This window comes from Balaenoptera ricei, chromosome 6 (genome assembly GCF_028023285.1).
Source record: "Balaenoptera ricei isolate mBalRic1 chromosome 6, mBalRic1.hap2, whole genome shotgun sequence".
Lineage (NCBI taxonomy): Eukaryota > Metazoa > Chordata > Mammalia > Artiodactyla > Balaenopteridae > Balaenoptera > Balaenoptera ricei.
Window position 1 is genome coordinate 66,136,219 of NC_082644.1, and position 17,359 is coordinate 66,153,577.

The following is a 17,359-nucleotide window of genomic DNA, read 5'->3' on the forward strand; positions in this document are numbered from 1 at the left end:
TATAGTATGGTGGCTAAAAAAGGGCAACATGAGGGATCCTTGTGGTAAGGGAAATGTTCAGTGTCCTGAATGTATCAATGTCAGTATCCTGGTTGATATTAAACTATAGTTTTGCAAGATGTTACCAATGGCTGAATCTGAATAAAGGGCAAAGACATCTCTGTATTATTTCTAACGCTACATGTCAATCTACAATTATTAAAAATGTAAATGAGCCCAAAATTAAAAATGAGCTCTAAAGAAAATGTGACTATTTTCACTGCAATAATCAGTACACACAAAGATTAAGGACTGCCAATTGATTTACTTTTTGACTGGTAAAGAACTGACCACTTCAACATAAAAACGATGCTAAAAGAGATGGGATTTATCCTGGACAAAGCTTCTGTATTTTACTGAATGATCAAGACAGGTTCTAAAGAACAAGCTTGTATCATGACTTACTACTTCATCCGCAAATCCACCAGCCAGGACAAGAGAGTAAGCGCCATCATTACTTCGACCATGAATTCCACCAACATGGGGTCTATGGACACCCGCTTCGCTCACCTATAACATCAAGAGAGACTCAAAATACCTTTGAACAGTTCGTTAAGTTACATTTACAAAATGGTTTCACACATGTTATTGTATCCTAAAAGCCTCAACTAAGAACTGAATATCACACAGAATTCTAAGCTTTGCTCACAGACTACTTCTCCCCAACTATATATCCTTCAGGTACTGAATTGATGACTCTTAAAACTGCTCAGGCCTAGAATTGTGAGTTTCAAAATAACTATTAAATAATCATTATCCTATGTCTATTGGTAATTCCAGCTCAATTTGGGCAAAAAATAATTTACTGTAAGTGCTCTAGATCTCTTTTTTTCTCATTTCTCATCTTTCATTATGGCACTGTTCCCTAGCCAAGTCAAAAAGGCAAGAGTCATTTCAGCCTCATTCTTCTGTATTCTTCAAACCCATCTGGTCACAAATATTGTTGATTTGATCGCCTAAATCTCTCAAAACCATCTTTTTCTACTTTCACTGATATAAGCCTAGTTTGAGTATGAATACTTAAAACATACCCTTTTTCACTGCCTCCAGCAGTTTTGTTCCTTCAAACTCATTCTACCTATCACAAACAGAATGATCCTTTTAAGAACATATCTGCTTTTAATTTTCAACTGCTTAACATGTATTAAACAGTCTTAATAGTATATTAAGCCCAAGTTAAGTATTACATATTATCCTCTCTCAACCGGGCGCCTAGCTACCTTCCCAGCCTTATCTTCAGCTTCTCCATTTTGGAGCCTATACATCTGAGCCCAACTACTCAATGATAAACATACTACCCATTTTTAGTTTATTCATGCAATTCTTCTATTTCAATGGCCTACTACTTTTCCCCATGTACCTTCAATTCTGGCTCACTTAAACTTAAGTGTCACTTCTTTGTGTACCTCAAACTTCTTAAGAGAAGTATTCTAATTCATTTGTTTATCACACAACTGTTCTTAGCAGAGTAAATCCAAGCCTGTATAGTGGGCTAGGTAAAGAGGCACATTAGATGAGAAGCTGATAAAAGCAACAGAACCTGGATTTAGGCCTTGGAAACACTAGGTACTTTAGAGCATAGGACCATTTGATTCCCAACCTCACCAACCCCGATAATAAATCATGCTGAATCTTCCCTACTTCCTAAACTGCAAATCTATCCTCCTAAATGCTTCGGCCAATGACCTCAGTCATCTTAGACCATATTAATGAGGCTTTTACAATCTGGGAATGAATGACAGGCATACAAAAAAAAGAAGCAAACAAAGAACAAGGCAATTAAAAATACACTAAGTGTATTTTATTATAATTTTTATTTCATATATAAATATTATAAATAATACATAGCATAAAAAATAAATCTTATTTATTATTGTACAGGCATACCTCAGAGATATTTCAGGTTTGGTTCCAGACCACTACAATAAAGTAAATATTGCAATAAAGCGAGTCACACAAATTTTCTGGTTTCCCAGTACATATAAAAGTCATATTTACACTATACTGTAGTCTTAAGTGTATGACAGCATTATGTCTAAAAAACGTACACACCTTAATTAAAAAATAATGCTGTCGGAAAAATGGCGCCTATCGACTTGCTTGACACAGGGTTGCCAAAAAGCTTCCATTTGTAAAAAACATGGTATTTGTGAAGTACAATGAAGCAAAGTGCAATGCAATGAGGTATGCCTGAACTCAGTTTTTTTTTTTACTGTATTTATAGATCCAAAGTCATAATATAAGCCTTGAAAATTGATTTATTCAAAATTATGATATAACCATTGCAAGGATGAGAGGACAGAGTGTGTTAAACTAAATTCTTGTCTTCCATAGAAAGAGATTAATAAAACCAAAATATAAAGACAAAAGCTGTAACATGTTATTTATAAATAAGGAGGTAAATTCAGAAAAAGTAACTTTAAAGTGATTGCCTCTTAGAAACAGAAAATGGTGAAAAAAGAGGGTAGGTTTTTAAAATATAAATCATACTCTAGTATTTAACTTTCCATGCTATGTATATGTATTACATTATTTTAATCTTAAAATTTTATCAGTGGTCTAAGCACCAGTGCTATTCGACTCTTAAAGTTCAGAATCCTGTCTAACTGGAAACTGCTCTTTACCTAAGAGATTTTTTTTTCCACATTAAATTTTCCATAATGAAAAAATTACTTTTCTAAAGAAGAAATTAGAAAAATACAAGAGTTTTCTTTAAGAGGAAAAGAGAAGTAATTTAATCCTTGGATTATCTGACATTTCCTCTAACCAATATCTTAACATTCATTCAAGAGGATAATCCCCAAAGAAAACACCCTAAGTGAGCTTCCTTGCAGATCAATGACATTAAATGAGAACTTACTGCATGACTTAAAGATCTATTTCAAATATTAAATTCTTGGCAAGAAAAGTTCTTCAGAACACTTAATAACTTTAACTACCATAACTATAACAGAATAGTAAAACGAAGTGATTCAAAGGCTTAGAGGAAGCCTAATTCCATGATGTGTGCTCCTCTGTCTGCTAAGCTATGAGCAAGAGTCTACCCATCCTATAGGAAATCTTTCATTCTAACAACTGAATGCCCTGTGATACCTAGGTTAGTCCATTTAGAATCAATCGACACTGACACTGCTACAATTTGAACTATACCCAATTTTACCCTTTCAACTAAGCCAATTTAAAACATACCTGAACTCTAAATCTCCAAGTCGATCCAACAGGAATTCCAGGAATAGGTCCATAATGATTAGAAGGAACAATAGTACATTCTCTAGTGCGACCAACACAGGCCATTCCCTACAAGGTACCGAACAAACTGAGAAATCAGTTATGTTAAATCTTAAAGAAAGCCCTTAATTCCCATAAAATGTGGATAAAATAAAAACCTAACAATTTATATGATTAATAGTTAACAATTTATATGATTAATCAATATAGTTGTTTGTTAACATTTCAGATTCTTAACATCATTTATACCATTACTACTATTGGAACTGAAACATTGTAACTTGCGTCACAGTTATAAACATTGTAACTAGGAAGAAAAAGAGACTTCCTTCTTTACCCTGCCCCAGTCTCTTCGGCTTTCAGTACTAGCTGATGGCATCTTTGCTTTCTTTTTACTCATCTTGAGTCTTTCACCAGCCTTTACAACTTCACTAGAATCAGTTTTACAGGAAGGACAATACCTTAAAAAAAAAGAGGAAAAGGAATTTTGATAATATTATATTAAAGCCAATAACAGAATAATGGCCTTTCTAGGTTAGAACAAGTTTTAAGATGTAATACTTGGTGTATATTACAGAGTTTCAGTTGGCATTTCAGTATTAAGCTTTTCAAAATATTTACATGATTAAGCTCACCGAAAAAAACTTGTCATTCTTTTAGAGAACTTAAAAGATTTTATTATCAAATTCTCAAATGCAATGCAAAAGCCAAACAAGGCTGTCCAATTTAAATGGCACCATAAACTCTGATCTTATCACTAATCCTCAGAGTAGAAATTATTCATTTGAAGTTTTTATCATTAAAGCAAAAGTGGTAAGAATAGATGATTCTAGACTGAACAATGATCCATGCAACTGATATATCTCCCCATCTAAATTGGTTATTAGAATTCTCAGATTCAAAAATGTATAGTCTAATTGCAGGCATAATGAAAATGTGACTGATATTTGCATGCTGAACGGATGTCCTGTCACCTTGCTAAAATCACATATTACCTCCAGAAGGCTTTTTGTAGATATTTTATGACTTTTCTAATTAGAGAATATTGCTGCAAATAAAATGTTCCCCCCACAAAAAAAAGTATAGTTTATTATAACAAGTACACTGGATTCAAGGATGCTTGCTTATATTAGCCTTATCTCTAGCTCAATTTCAATTCCCTATACTTGTTTGTCCTTTAGCCTATCTGTAGTTGGTCATTCTACTGTAACTTGTACACCATTATAATCTGCCTTATATCATTTCTAAAAAGCAAAGCAGAAGTATGTCTATAGAATGAGATGGGACTATTCTTGAGTCACCAAGATATGGAAACTTTGAGTATATCCAAAGATCAACTGGCCACTCCCCCATTAGTCTTAGATTTCTTTTTCTATACTTCCCATTTTATAATGATCTATGCCATGTGGCCTACAGAGTAAAGAAGATGACACCTGTACCCACTAGTTAATTTTGACTGCCTAATTATGAGACATGTAAACAATTCGGTCCCTGAGAAAATTAGTCGGGCAGTGAGATACAGAAACAAATTCAAGGTAAAATTATGTATGATACGGCAATAAATACTATCAAGTAAAATCCCTACTAATTTGGAAATCAGGAAGGCTTCCAAAAATTAATTTGTGGTAAGAAAGATTGTATTTTACCTGATGTGCTAACCCTATAATTTTATCAAAGATCTTATGGTGAAAGCAGATATTATCTCTGATGAGAAAATGAGCTCAGAGGTTAAATATCCAGACAACATAATTTGGAGAAGTGGAAAAGAAGATTTAAGGTTAAGGAATTCCAGGTAAAGTGAAGGACCTCGATATGAATGTAGAAATATTCCATAGAGTAATCTAAGACAGTCTTCTAATTATAGTCATCCCTGGGATCCATCTTTTCATCAAGTTTGTTAAGAACTCAGACACTATTTTGGCACTGGGTAGGGATAAATGTTTGTGATCAAAATATTTGTAAACAGTTAAGGAAAACTACTAGTACATAAAATGAAACAATTTCAGAAAGTGGTAAATGCTATAAAGGAAATACATCAGGGTTATGTGGGTGGTAATAGTGATTAGAAATGTTATGTGTCTTTAGATACAATAGTTAAAGGTTCTGAGGTGGGATTCCAGCTGAGATTCCCATCAAGAGGCCAGGTAAGACATTCCAGGCAAAGAGGCGTTAAATGTAAAGGTCCTGAGGCATAGTAAGGAATGGTACGTTCTGAAGAACATAAAAGTAGTCAGGGGGCAGGTCATAGATGGCAAGGGTTGAGATTTTATCCTAAACGCAACAGGAAGACATTAGGGGGTTTTAAACAGGTGAGTAACCTGATTCAGGACTTAGATCATTCTGCTGCTCTGGCGAGAAGGACAGCTGGTAGACAATGTGAAAGCAAGACTAGTTCGGCATTTACTATACAGTTCAGGGTAGAGATAGTGGTTTGAACTGGGTGGTGAGAGTAGAGAAACATTATGGAGAACTGTAAGATTTGCTCATGTGTTATTGGATGTGAGTGGGGAGAAGAGAGAATCAAAATTAAGTTTAGCTTTTTGGCCCTCAACAAGTGGATGAGATGATCGTATTACCTACTGAAAATTAGGTGAGGAGCGGGATTTTAGGGGACACGTTTGTGGAAATCAAGATCTCTATTTGGACTCACTAGTTTTGTGATACTAGTGAAGCAGGCAGTTGAATATAGGGAATATAAAGCTCAGGGAAGACTGGATCTGAAAATATAAATTCCAAGCTGTTTGCTTGGTATTTAAAGTCTCATGATTACATGAGGTCATCTAGGGAGCAAGGATGAAGAGAGAAAACATGGGTAGTGCTTTGGGAAACTCTGAAATGTGGTAGATGAGAGAAAACCAACAAGAGACCAAGGAAAGGCCGGTGAGGCTGGAGGAAAATGAGAATAGATGATATCATACAAACTACAAAAACAGAGTTAGCAGGTAAACAGGACAGTAAGGAGAAGACTCAGAAGTGACTCTTGGGTTTGGCAACATAAAATGTGTAAGCCTAATATAAGCAGATATAGTTGAGTAGTGAGAGGGAAGGTCAGACTGGAGTGCTGGGGTATGGACAGGAGGAGAGCAAATGGAAATAATCAGTGGAGACAGCTCTGAGAAGCAAGGGAGTGGGCAGCTTTCTCCCACAATACAAAGGTGGGAGAAATGGGACCTAGGAAAGTGTGTATGTGCATGTGTTGTGAAAACAAGAGATTCTAGGATACTAATGAGAATAACCCAGTAATGGCAATTCGGGAGTGCAATTAACTGCAAGAGTGAAGTTCCTCAAAATGCAAAAGGATACGAAACTGTGAGAGCAGGAAGAAAGGTTCGCATTTAGTGAAGCAAGAACACATCGTCCACAGAAACAAAGAGGAAGAAGCACATGAGACTTCAGAGGAAATATAATTACTGGTGATGGTAAAATGCAGGGTGTGACCATGCAAAGTAGTGGCAGAGGGTTAAAGGAAGAAGTTGTATCCTTTTTTTTCTTCCCCCACCCCTACAGCCTCTGCTGTAATACAACAACCTTCCCAACAGGTGGGGAGAGACCAAAGGAATGGAGAACAATCTATTCTTCACAATGATATCAGCTACATAATGGTGATGTTAGTATTTCTGAGTACAGTCTGTCATCCCTCTAACTTAATCTTCCATGCTAACAGCATGAACTGTAGTCTAAAAAGAAAAAACTTCCTAATATGACATCTTAAGAAGCGTATTATAACTTTAACTGGGAACATTATCCCCCAGTCTCTTTTCTAATCCTTTCTGTTTGTAGCTAACACTACTCAGTACAAGTATAGATTCTGGCAAGTATATTTCACCTTGGTGCCTGGTTCTACTATTAACCTCATACGATTAAGTATGATAATCCATACAAAGCACTTTATTAGTGTCTTGCATGTATGAAGCACTTAACTGTTAAGTAACATTATAAAACATTTAATAGGCACATCTAAAATAACTAAGGGGTAGAGGGAACCATCTACAAAGGCTTCCCAGTTGAAGTCATACTTAAGTGAAAAAACCTGAAGGATGAGTATCATCCTGAAGTTACGCAAAGAGGAAAATGTTTCCAAGAAGAAAATGCATCAAGTGTAAACCCAGAGAAGATAAAGAACATGACTTATTTAAGAAGCTGAAAGATATTTAATCTGGCTAGGGTATAGAGTATTTGGGGAAATAAAAGAGGAAAGTGGCAAGGGATACAGTGGGAGAAATCAACTAAAAAACACTGTGCAGGGCCCTGTACAGTAACATAAAGCCTCTGAAGCAAAGGAGTAACTATCAAATTTGCATTTCTGAAAGAACACAGGACTCATATTGGAGAAGGGACTGGAGAGATTAAAAAATGGAGCGAGAGACTGGGTCAGAAGCTGTTGTTATAACTGAATAAAGTTATCAATGCCAAATAACCATTAGTTATACAATTTTAAGCCCTTTAATATACACTACGTAGGCCGTTCTCGCCTTCTGAGATGGACCGCATTCTGCCTACAGAATGTGTGTCTCTCTCAATAAATCTACCTCTTACCTATCAAAAATGTATATACACTACGTATCTTTAGAAATCTACTTTTGGTGTTTCAAAGACACATTTCACATGCAATTCTTAACACAGTAGCAACAAAAATCCCCTGATAATCATACCAGTATTCCTCTTCAGGGACCTTATCCAAAGGAGGATTCAGGCAGTAAATATGATAGGCCATGTTACATTCATCACATAGAACTTGCATGTTGGGTTCCTGTTTTCCACCACATATATGACAGGAGCAAGAACGGCATTTCTTATTTGGGTCTCCACCACAAAAGTCACATTCAGGGTCATTTTTCCCTATTAAGAACAAAATTATAGCGAGCCTAGTCTTAAAATCATTTTTATCTCTATGAATCTTATACAGAAAAACCCATGAGAATAACATGCAGCTTTTTTAACAAAGAGAAAAGAACCATAAGGAATAATCCAGTGTAGTACTTTAAAGTTCCCCAAATGTGCATCGAGATGCCTAGGGGCAATGCAGTGAACTCACGGGGCACTGTAAGATTTATTAAAATTTCAAGCAAAATACAATACTTGAACAAAGTTGTTTGGCTCTAACTACTTAATAAACGAAACTATTAGGTAACACCTATTCTGCAGATCCAAACCTTTCCTTGGGTGGACTGAACTAGGAGGGGTACGGCTGTTAGAAGTTAGCAAACCCATTTTGGTTTTGCTATGCCCCCAATACACTCTTTATTAGTAACAGTATCTAACAGTTTATTTTATTTTTTTATCTTACTTGTCAATTGGTTCAGAACTCTGGCAACTAACAGGTTCCACTTATTGCCCCCCGACTTCCCCCATCCCGCCAGCCTCCCCCATCTAAACCCAAACACCTTCTGCCAAAATATTCACTTGAAATTATAAAATATACATACATACACAGAAATCTTATAGTAATGCTAATACCAAAAGTTAAATTTAAATGTCAAAAGAGTAACAGTTGGATCGATTTTGTGTAAAATGAGGTAAGTTTATAAGAACTATAATACAGACGTAGCCAAATATGTTAAATTCAAAAAGGAAATTGCAGAATAAATTTTTTACACAAAATTAACTGTATAGATACACAAAGATGAATTATATAGATACAGAAAGATGTCTAGAATGACATATATTGTTAGAGTGATTACCTCTTGGGAGTTCTATAACTTATATAGTTCTATACTCTGAATTTCTTACAAATGCACACAATAAATTCGCGAGGAATTTACCGTATCAGAGCTGATTGTTCAATATGAGAAACAGGGAACAAGTACCTGACAAATAAGAGAGGGGGAAAGAAAACTGCCACTGATTTCAGTACTAACTTTCTGACTGATCACACTGCCTATTCTTGCTAATGAATGGAAGGTTACAATTTTGTTTCACTTCCACTAAGGTAGCTGTGACAACATATATAAGTAATGGAAATTTCACAGACCTAAAATGCCAAAGGTATGTTTAGATTTTTGGTTTGGAGAGTGATCTGGTCAATGGCAATCTGGCTGTGGCTCTGAAATGGTTTCTTTACACAGAAGTTCAAAGCTGTAGCTATAACATGATTAGCATTAGACAGAGGAGAGAACAACATATATATGCAGATATACTGAGAGAGAAAACACAAGAAAAACCTAGTCAATCTTGTTTTTCTATTGTGTTTTACTGAGAGCAAGTAAGTCACATTAAATAAGTTTACTCATCAAGTTTACCTTTATTCCTAGAATATAACCATACAGTCATAAACCATAGAAACAGTCATACACAGTATGCCTTAAGGTTCTTAATTCACGTAGATGTATTAGCATTGCAGCCTCAAAAAATGAGTATGGCTTAGACCAGTAACATGGAAATTTATTTATTGATCTGTTAAAGGTCTTGTCTTGTTCTAATCTTGCACAACTGTGGTAAGAAGAGGTTAGGCAGAACTATTTAATCTTGAATATTTCTTTACCCAGAATATACTAGACATTGACACACAGCATAAAGTCAATGAATTGTTCTCCAGAAAAAAAATCAGAATTGACAGAGTATGAGACACTGTAACCTATTTGGAAAGATAGTGATTGAACCATGAATGAAAAGACTTAGAATCTAGTCTACTTCTGTTACCAACTAGCTATATGATATTAAGTAAAATATATACAAGGAAGAGATAAGGCTACATTCTAACATCCTAACGATGACATAAACCTCATTCACTACCTCCCAGAAATTCAGGGCTCAACCAGCATTATTCTTCTCAGGCTCTACTAGTATAAAAATAAGTCTCACTATTCAAAATTAATCTTAAATGGCCACAACATTACCAAAGTGGGTTTTTAATCTGGACAGACTCTATAATAAACGAAACAGCAAGAAAATGGCAATAAAATGCCAAGATGAGAAAATACTTTTTGAAAACAAATTTTATCATTTGAGAAAAATCCATTAAACCAAAATAGATCTTATATCAAAATGGTTGTCTTGAAAATAAATTTGTATGGTCTACAATTTTATACTTTCTCAAAAGTTATTCCCTGGCCAGTTAAAATGGCAATCACGAACAATAAATGCAGTCTCAGCCCATAAGAAAAATCCATACTTAAAAACTTTCCATCTGCCAATGAAAGAGGATGGGCTCCAGGTTTCTCGATCTTGAAGATTTCATTTATGAATCTTATCTGACAGTCATTTAATTTTCCTTCAGAACCCCTGTTTAAAAAAGGAAGAAAGGTTAACCTCTGCTAGCAAAATCTAAATCATACACAAATAGTAATTAAAAGTCAGTTTGGAAACTCGCTGAACACTACCTATTTACAAATGGGGATTATAGCTATTCTAATCACTGAGTTATTGTTTCCAGCAGTAGGAAAAGTCCAGTGATTAATTAATATTTGAAGTTGTGTCACTTTTAATATTAGGAAAAAAAAATTCAAGACTCAGATCATCTGGTGAGAAGATAGCTATCTTGTAAGTTTAATTTAACTTAAAGACTAGGTAAAATGATACTCCCAATTAAAATGAAAGATTTAAACATATTTCCAATAAATATGGCAAGTTTCTGGGTAAATAGATGACCTCTTATTACAAAGAAAAGTCTTTCAAATACTAAGCCATATTTTTCATAGACACATTTATAGCTGTTTGCATATACTTCTTCAAAGTTTCTTGCTGTGATTGTGGATTTGTATAATTCTCCTTTTAATCTATCAACTTTTGCTTTGTATTTTTGAAGATATATTATTGGGTACATACAGATTAAGGATCCTTAAATCTTATGAAATGTCTTTGTATCTCTAGTAATGCATCTTGTATCAAAAGTGTACCTTTGGTTTTTTTGGTTACCATTTGCTTGGTGACTTTTTCAATCATTTCACCTTTTAAAACTTTTAATGTCAAATGCAGAAAATTTATAGATAAATGTATGGTTTAGCCAATTATAAGGTACACATCCTTGTAATCAACCATGACAAGAGATAGGACTGTCAACTACCTCAGCACTTCATGTCCTCCCTCCCAGTCACAACCTCTTCACTCCCTTCCACGAGTTATATTTACCTTAATTTTCTTCAATCTTCTCACCTGTCTGCCTCCCTAAGTATATGATATAGTTTTGTGTTTCAAAAACTAAATTCCTAATATTTTTCCTTATAATTTGTTGAAGAAGCCCCACCATTTGTCCTATAGAGTTTCCCATGGTCTCAATTTTGATACCTGCATTCCCAAAGTGTACTTTAGTTTTTTCTGTCATTTATATTTCCAGTAAATCAGTAGTTGGATCTGGAGTAAAGGCTGAAAACCCTTGGTCTGATGCCTGTTTTTAAAAATAAAGTTTTAATGGAACATAACTATGCCTATTAGTTTATGTATTCTCCATGGCTGGTTTCACGCTACAACAGCAGAGTTGAATTGTGACAGAGACCATCTGGCGGCCAAAGGTTAAACTATTTACTATCTGTCCCTTTACAGAACAAAACTGCTGACCCTTGCTCTACATGTTTACACAAATCCAGGTTCATTTTTTGGGTAAAACTGTCTATAGGTCTATTTTCATCAGTAAGCACCTAATTACTTAGTTGTCTTTTCCTACAGCAGCCATAGATGCTCAATGCCTAGATTAATTCACTGGGGATTGGAAAATGTTGATATTCTAGTTCTTTCATTCCCTTTTTACTTATTTGCTGGAATAATTCCATAAAGAGAAACCTGAGCTCATCAATTACTTGGTGACTCAGTGGTATAGCTCGTATAACAAATATAGATGAAATGCTTTCTTTAGCAGTTTAAAAAACACAGTTCTCAAACATTCTATGTAGGTGACCAATGAGTTTCTATATAACTAGGAGTTCATGTATTTGAGGTGTTTCAATCCATGCTAGTTATTTTCCTTATTGATGTTCAAATCATCTCATCTTTGGCCAATGGGATCTTCCAGTTGATTCTCAAATCTTTCTGACAAGAATTTAGCAGTCTTTGTGGGCTTCCTTGTTATGTGCAAGACAAGATGTTTGTTCTCAGTTCATCTTGTACATTTTCTGCCCCCACCCTGTAGTCTTTTTTTTTTTAATAGATCTCTATTGGAGTATAATTGCTTTACAATACTGTGTTAGTTTCTGTTGTACAACAAAGTGAATCAGCCATATGCATACATATATCCCCATATCCCCTCCCTCCCACCCTCCCTATCCCACCTCTCTAGGTCATCGCAAAGCACCGAGCTAATCTCCCTGTGCTTTGCTGCTGCTTTCCACTAGCTATCTATTTTACATTCGGTAGAGTATATATGTAGATGTTACTCTCAATTCGCCCCAGCTTCCGACCCCTGCCCCCCCCCCCCACAGTCTGTAGTCTTATCTCCAAGGAAGCCTAGTTTCTTTTAGGTGGAAATGGTTATTTCAAGACCACAATTTAGGCACTGGAAAAGCTTTCTAAAACTGGATTGATCACTATTTCTAGACCAAGCTACAAAATTTAGACATACACATTAATACATGTACAAGATACCTCATGAGTTCATGCAAACGCTTTCTGTTCAAATTCAGGACTAAAGGATAAGTCTGCTTTTGACAAAGCAATTATTTCTCTTTCTCCTTTCCCCCACAATCAGAAAATCCTAGTTCTCAAAGACACCAGGGATACCTAAATTAGAATGCTACAAGTACTTCTTTGCTTTACCCCACATTACATATGACATTTTCACCAGTTGTCATTATGATTACAGAAAATACTTTAAAGTTTCTTTGTATATTTCTGCCATGTCTTACAGTTATATCTACAGTGTCAGACCATAAAACCATTACATACTACACTTTCTCCCTTATGTACCTCCCTCTAGTCCCAGTTCTAGATGCAGAAATATTTTTAATGTTTATTACTACTCTATGTCAAATTGCCTACAATCATCTTGATGGTCTGAAACTAGTTCTCTACAAGATTTCCCAGGAAGGGTTCATGAGAACAATTCCTCCCCTAGTTCTTATAAGTTAATGATAGTTTGTCTCCAGCCTTTATACTGAAGGCCACTTTGGCTAGACTTAAAATTCTTGGCTTACCTTTTCTTGACTCATGGATGTCTTTCTGGGATATTTTCCTTGTAAGGGTGCTATCCTGGTTCCTTATTTTTTCTTTTTCTTCTAATTTTGTATGGATTTGACATCAATGCTTTTCTTTTGCTTGTTTTTATAAAATTTTCTTGACCCTTTAGAGGGTATAACTTCAATTAGGTTTGCTAGATCACAGCCACAGAGCTCCATATAACTCAGTTTTGTTGTTGTTGTTTTTTGGAGAAGCATTCAAAACTATGGCAGCTAAAATCTAATCTGATAGAAAGCAGATCAGTAGTTTGAGGCCAAGGTTGAGGGTTGTGGTAGTAATTGTGACTCTGATGGAGCCCACAGGGACTTTTGGGGGGGGGGGTAATGAAAAGGTTCTATATCTTGATTACAGTGGTGGCTTTATATGGTACATATTGCAATATGGTACATATTGCTTTAAGTAAATTTTGCCTCAAAAATTAATTTAAAAAAATGACACTATAGAAACTTCCTTTTGGTATCTCCTGGCTCTATTCCCCTTCCCTATTTTTTAACTGGACCCTTTTTTCCTTTGTCCTTACTGTTCCTGTCCTACTCAATTTGGACTGCATTCCTAGTAGTTTATTCTCAATATGGGACTTTGTCCTGGAATGGAACTTTAGCTGACTAATTTTGAGAGTTCATAGGGCTCTAATCTCTTCAGACCTTACTGCAAACTGTGTATACTCATCCAAACTGGGGTGCATACCCATTTCTGGCTTCAGCTACTGTATTAGTTAACTATTATTACATAACAGGTCACCACAAAACTAGCAGTTTAAAACAAAAATTACCTCAGTTTCTGTGGATCAGCAATTTGGAAGCAGCTTAGCTGGGTAGTTCTGGCTCATGATCTTTCTTGAGGTTTCAGTCAAGCTGTTGACCAGACCTACAGTCTCATATAAAGGCTCAACTGGGGGAAGACCAATGGGCTGTCTGAATTCTCACAACATAACAGCTGGCTTCCACCAGAGGAAGTGACGTGAGAGAGCCCAAAATGGAAGCTTCCATGTTTTCATAACCCAATCTCAGAAGTGGTATACCATCACTTCTGCCATATTCTACTGGTCACAAAGAGCAACCCTAAGAAAATGTGGGAGGGAACTCTGCAAGGTGTTGAGTACCAGGAGGCAGGAATTATTGGGGGTCATCTTAAAAGATGGCCATCATAGCTGCTACTCTCAGGTGAGATAGCTTGCTGAGGTAACTTAACTTATTATTTTGGAGTTCTTGGGTCAATCATATATCCTGTTACCCTCTTCTTCCTCTTGTATAGTTACCGATACCGCACAGGTCTTGTAGCTTTCAGTTGTTTATCTCAGTAGCTATCTTGGTGTTTGTGGGAGATACCACATCACCCTAAATGTTTGTAGATACTGCCCTTAATTTTTGGATTAGATCTTTTCGTTCTATTTGTTTTTATAAGGATATCTAGGAAGATTAAAATCTATGCTGTTGCCATCTTCCTAGAATCCCATCCATCCTTATATTTTCAACTTCTGTGATTTCATATTTAAGGAGATTTTCTTATAAGCAGCGTAAGAGTTTTGTTTTTATTTTAATCTAGTTTGTTGATCTTTGTCTTTATAATATTTAGTTCATATATAGTTAATATAATTGATGATATATTTGTTGCTACCATTTTACCATGTCTTCTACTTTATCTACCTTTTTGTCTTACTCTTCTTGATTGCCTTCTTTTGTATTATTCTATTTCCACTCTTAATTTGCTAATATTTTATTAATTTTTAGTGGTTCTTAGAGAATGCACCATGCAAACCTGAAAAAATCAATCTGCTTTACGTTTTACTTTCAGTACTTTCCTGATCATGTCAGAATCTCAAAGCTTCATTTACTAATCCCATCTTTCACATGGTTATCATGATTTTATTCTACACATATTTTAAACTTATTTTTTTCAGTAGTCTATTGGTACTCACATAGTTACCCTTCCTCTGTTCATAATTATTTCCTATATTTCCTTCTTTCTATCTGAGATCATCTTCCTTCTGCTTAAAGAACTCCCTTTAGTATTTCTTTTAGTGCAAGTCTGTTGGTACTGAATTCTCTCAGGTGTGGTCTGATGTCTTTATTTTGGTTTCATTTTTGTAGTGTATTTTCATAAAGAATGTATTTCTAAGTTGAGAACTTTTAAAGTCAGTGTTTTCAGATGCCATTCCACTGTCTTCTAGCTTACACTACTCCTGGTTAAAACTCAGCCGTCTTCCCTTTGACTCTATCTTTAGTTTTCAGCAGCCTTATTGCGATATGCCACTGTTTTCTTTTTATTTATCCTGCTTAGGAACTGCAAAACTTCAATCTTCGACTGACGTCTTTTATCAGTTTTGGAAAATTCTAGCTATTACATTTTCAAATAGTTTTCACCCTACTCTCTTTTGGGGAACTACAAATAGATGTAAACACACCTCTTCACAAAGTCCCACATATACAACAGTCTTTTCTGTATTATTTTCCATTATATTTTCAATGTTTTAGTTGGATATTTTTCACTGACTTGCCTTTGAGTTTATCCTATCTTCTGCTGTGTCTTATCTGCTGATAAACCAACCTAAGGAAGTCTTAGTTGTGGAAACTGTACTTTTCACTTCTTGTTCTCCATATGATTATTTTATAGATTCTAATTCTCAGTTGAAATTCTCTATCTTTTCAACTATTTTCTTAAGCATATTAATTATAATTAAAGTTCCTGCCTGATAACTTGATCAAGATCACTTATGACTCCATTTCTGTTCTTGGTTTATCTTCTTCTGGTTTTTGATTATGTGGCCCTGTCTTTTGGTAGCACAGTATTTTTGATTCCATGGTAGATAGTATATATAAAACATTAGAGGCGGGCTTCCCTGATGGCACACTGGTTAAGAATCCACCTGCCGGGCTTCCCTGGTGGCGCAGTGGTTGAGAATCTGCCTGCCAATGCAGGGCACACGGGTTCGAGCCCTGGTCTGGGAAGATCCCACATGCCACGGAGCAACTAGGCCCGTGAGCCACAATTGCTGAGCTTGCGCGTCTGGAGCCTGTGCTCCGCAACAAGAGAGGCCGCGATGGTGAGAGGCCCGCGCACCGCGATGAAGAGTGGTCCCCACTTGCCGCAACTAGAGAAAGCCCTCACACAGAAACGAAGACTCAACACAGTCATAAATAAATAAAGAACGTGAATTTCTTAAAAATAAAATAAAAAAAAAATAAATTTATAAAAAAAAAAAAAGAATCCACCTGCCAATGCAGGGGACATGGGTTCAAGCCCTGGTCTGGGAAGATGCCACATGCCGCGGAGCAACTAAGCCCGTGTGCCACAACTACTGAGCCTGCGCTCTAGAGCCCGTGAACCACAACTACTGAGCCCGGTGCCACAATTACTGAGGCTGTGCTCTAGAGCCCACGCTCCACAACAAGAGAAGCCACCACAATGAGAAGCCTGCGCACCACAACGAAGAGCAGCCCCCGCTCTCCGCAACTAGAGAAAGCCCGCGCACAGCAACGAAGACCCAATGCAGCCAAAAATAAAAGAATAAAATAAATAAATTAAAAAAAAAAGAAAAGCATTAAAAAAAAAACCACATTAGAGGCTTCAGTCATTATCTTACCATTAAGAAGGTCCAATCTTCCTTCTGCTGGAGAGATACTGCAGTGGTTTAACATTTTAATTAGCAACTCTGCTGAGGCAAGGCTGGTTCTTCAGCTTTGGTAAGATTTAGTCTACCTGTCTGCCTTAACCATCTACAGTTTTCAACTAAGAGCCTGTTGTATATTCTGTGGGACCACTCCACCAGGGATCCCCAAATTCATGTTTGCCTTCTAAGACTGCTAAAAACTCCACTTTGTTTTTTACTTATGTTTTTAGCCTCCTGCCTAGGAAAACCCAGTAACTGGCAAAAGTCCTAAGAGAACACAGGTCATATGCTTGAGGCATCCCACATATCTGCCAACAGCTCTGATTTCTTGTCTCCATACTGCCGCCAGTTGTTCAGTGAGGTTTGCCCTGTATCCAT

The 17,359-nt window shown here is 36.1% G+C and overlaps 1 protein-coding gene across 2 annotated transcripts in view; it reads right to left on the reverse strand.

Annotated features, from left to right (window-relative positions):
- The window catches only part of UHRF2 (ubiquitin like with PHD and ring finger domains 2), a 75,382-nt gene that overhangs the window by 14,639 nt on the left and 43,384 nt on the right, over nucleotides 1-17,359 (reverse strand). Inside the window, exons 5-9 of one of the 2 annotated variants that reach the window (XM_059924753.1) lie at nucleotides 10,379-10,488; nucleotides 7,920-8,106; nucleotides 3,605-3,728; nucleotides 3,229-3,336; nucleotides 445-549 (exon numbers count right to left, since the gene is read on the reverse strand). In XM_059924753.1, coding sequence (XP_059780736.1) covers nucleotides 445-549; nucleotides 3,229-3,336; nucleotides 3,605-3,728; nucleotides 7,920-8,106; nucleotides 10,379-10,488 — 634 coding nt within the window. The remainder of the gene's footprint in view (nucleotides 1-444; nucleotides 550-3,228; nucleotides 3,337-3,604; nucleotides 3,729-7,919; nucleotides 8,107-10,378; nucleotides 10,489-17,359) is intronic. The other variant, XM_059924754.1, reaches the window with a different exon arrangement.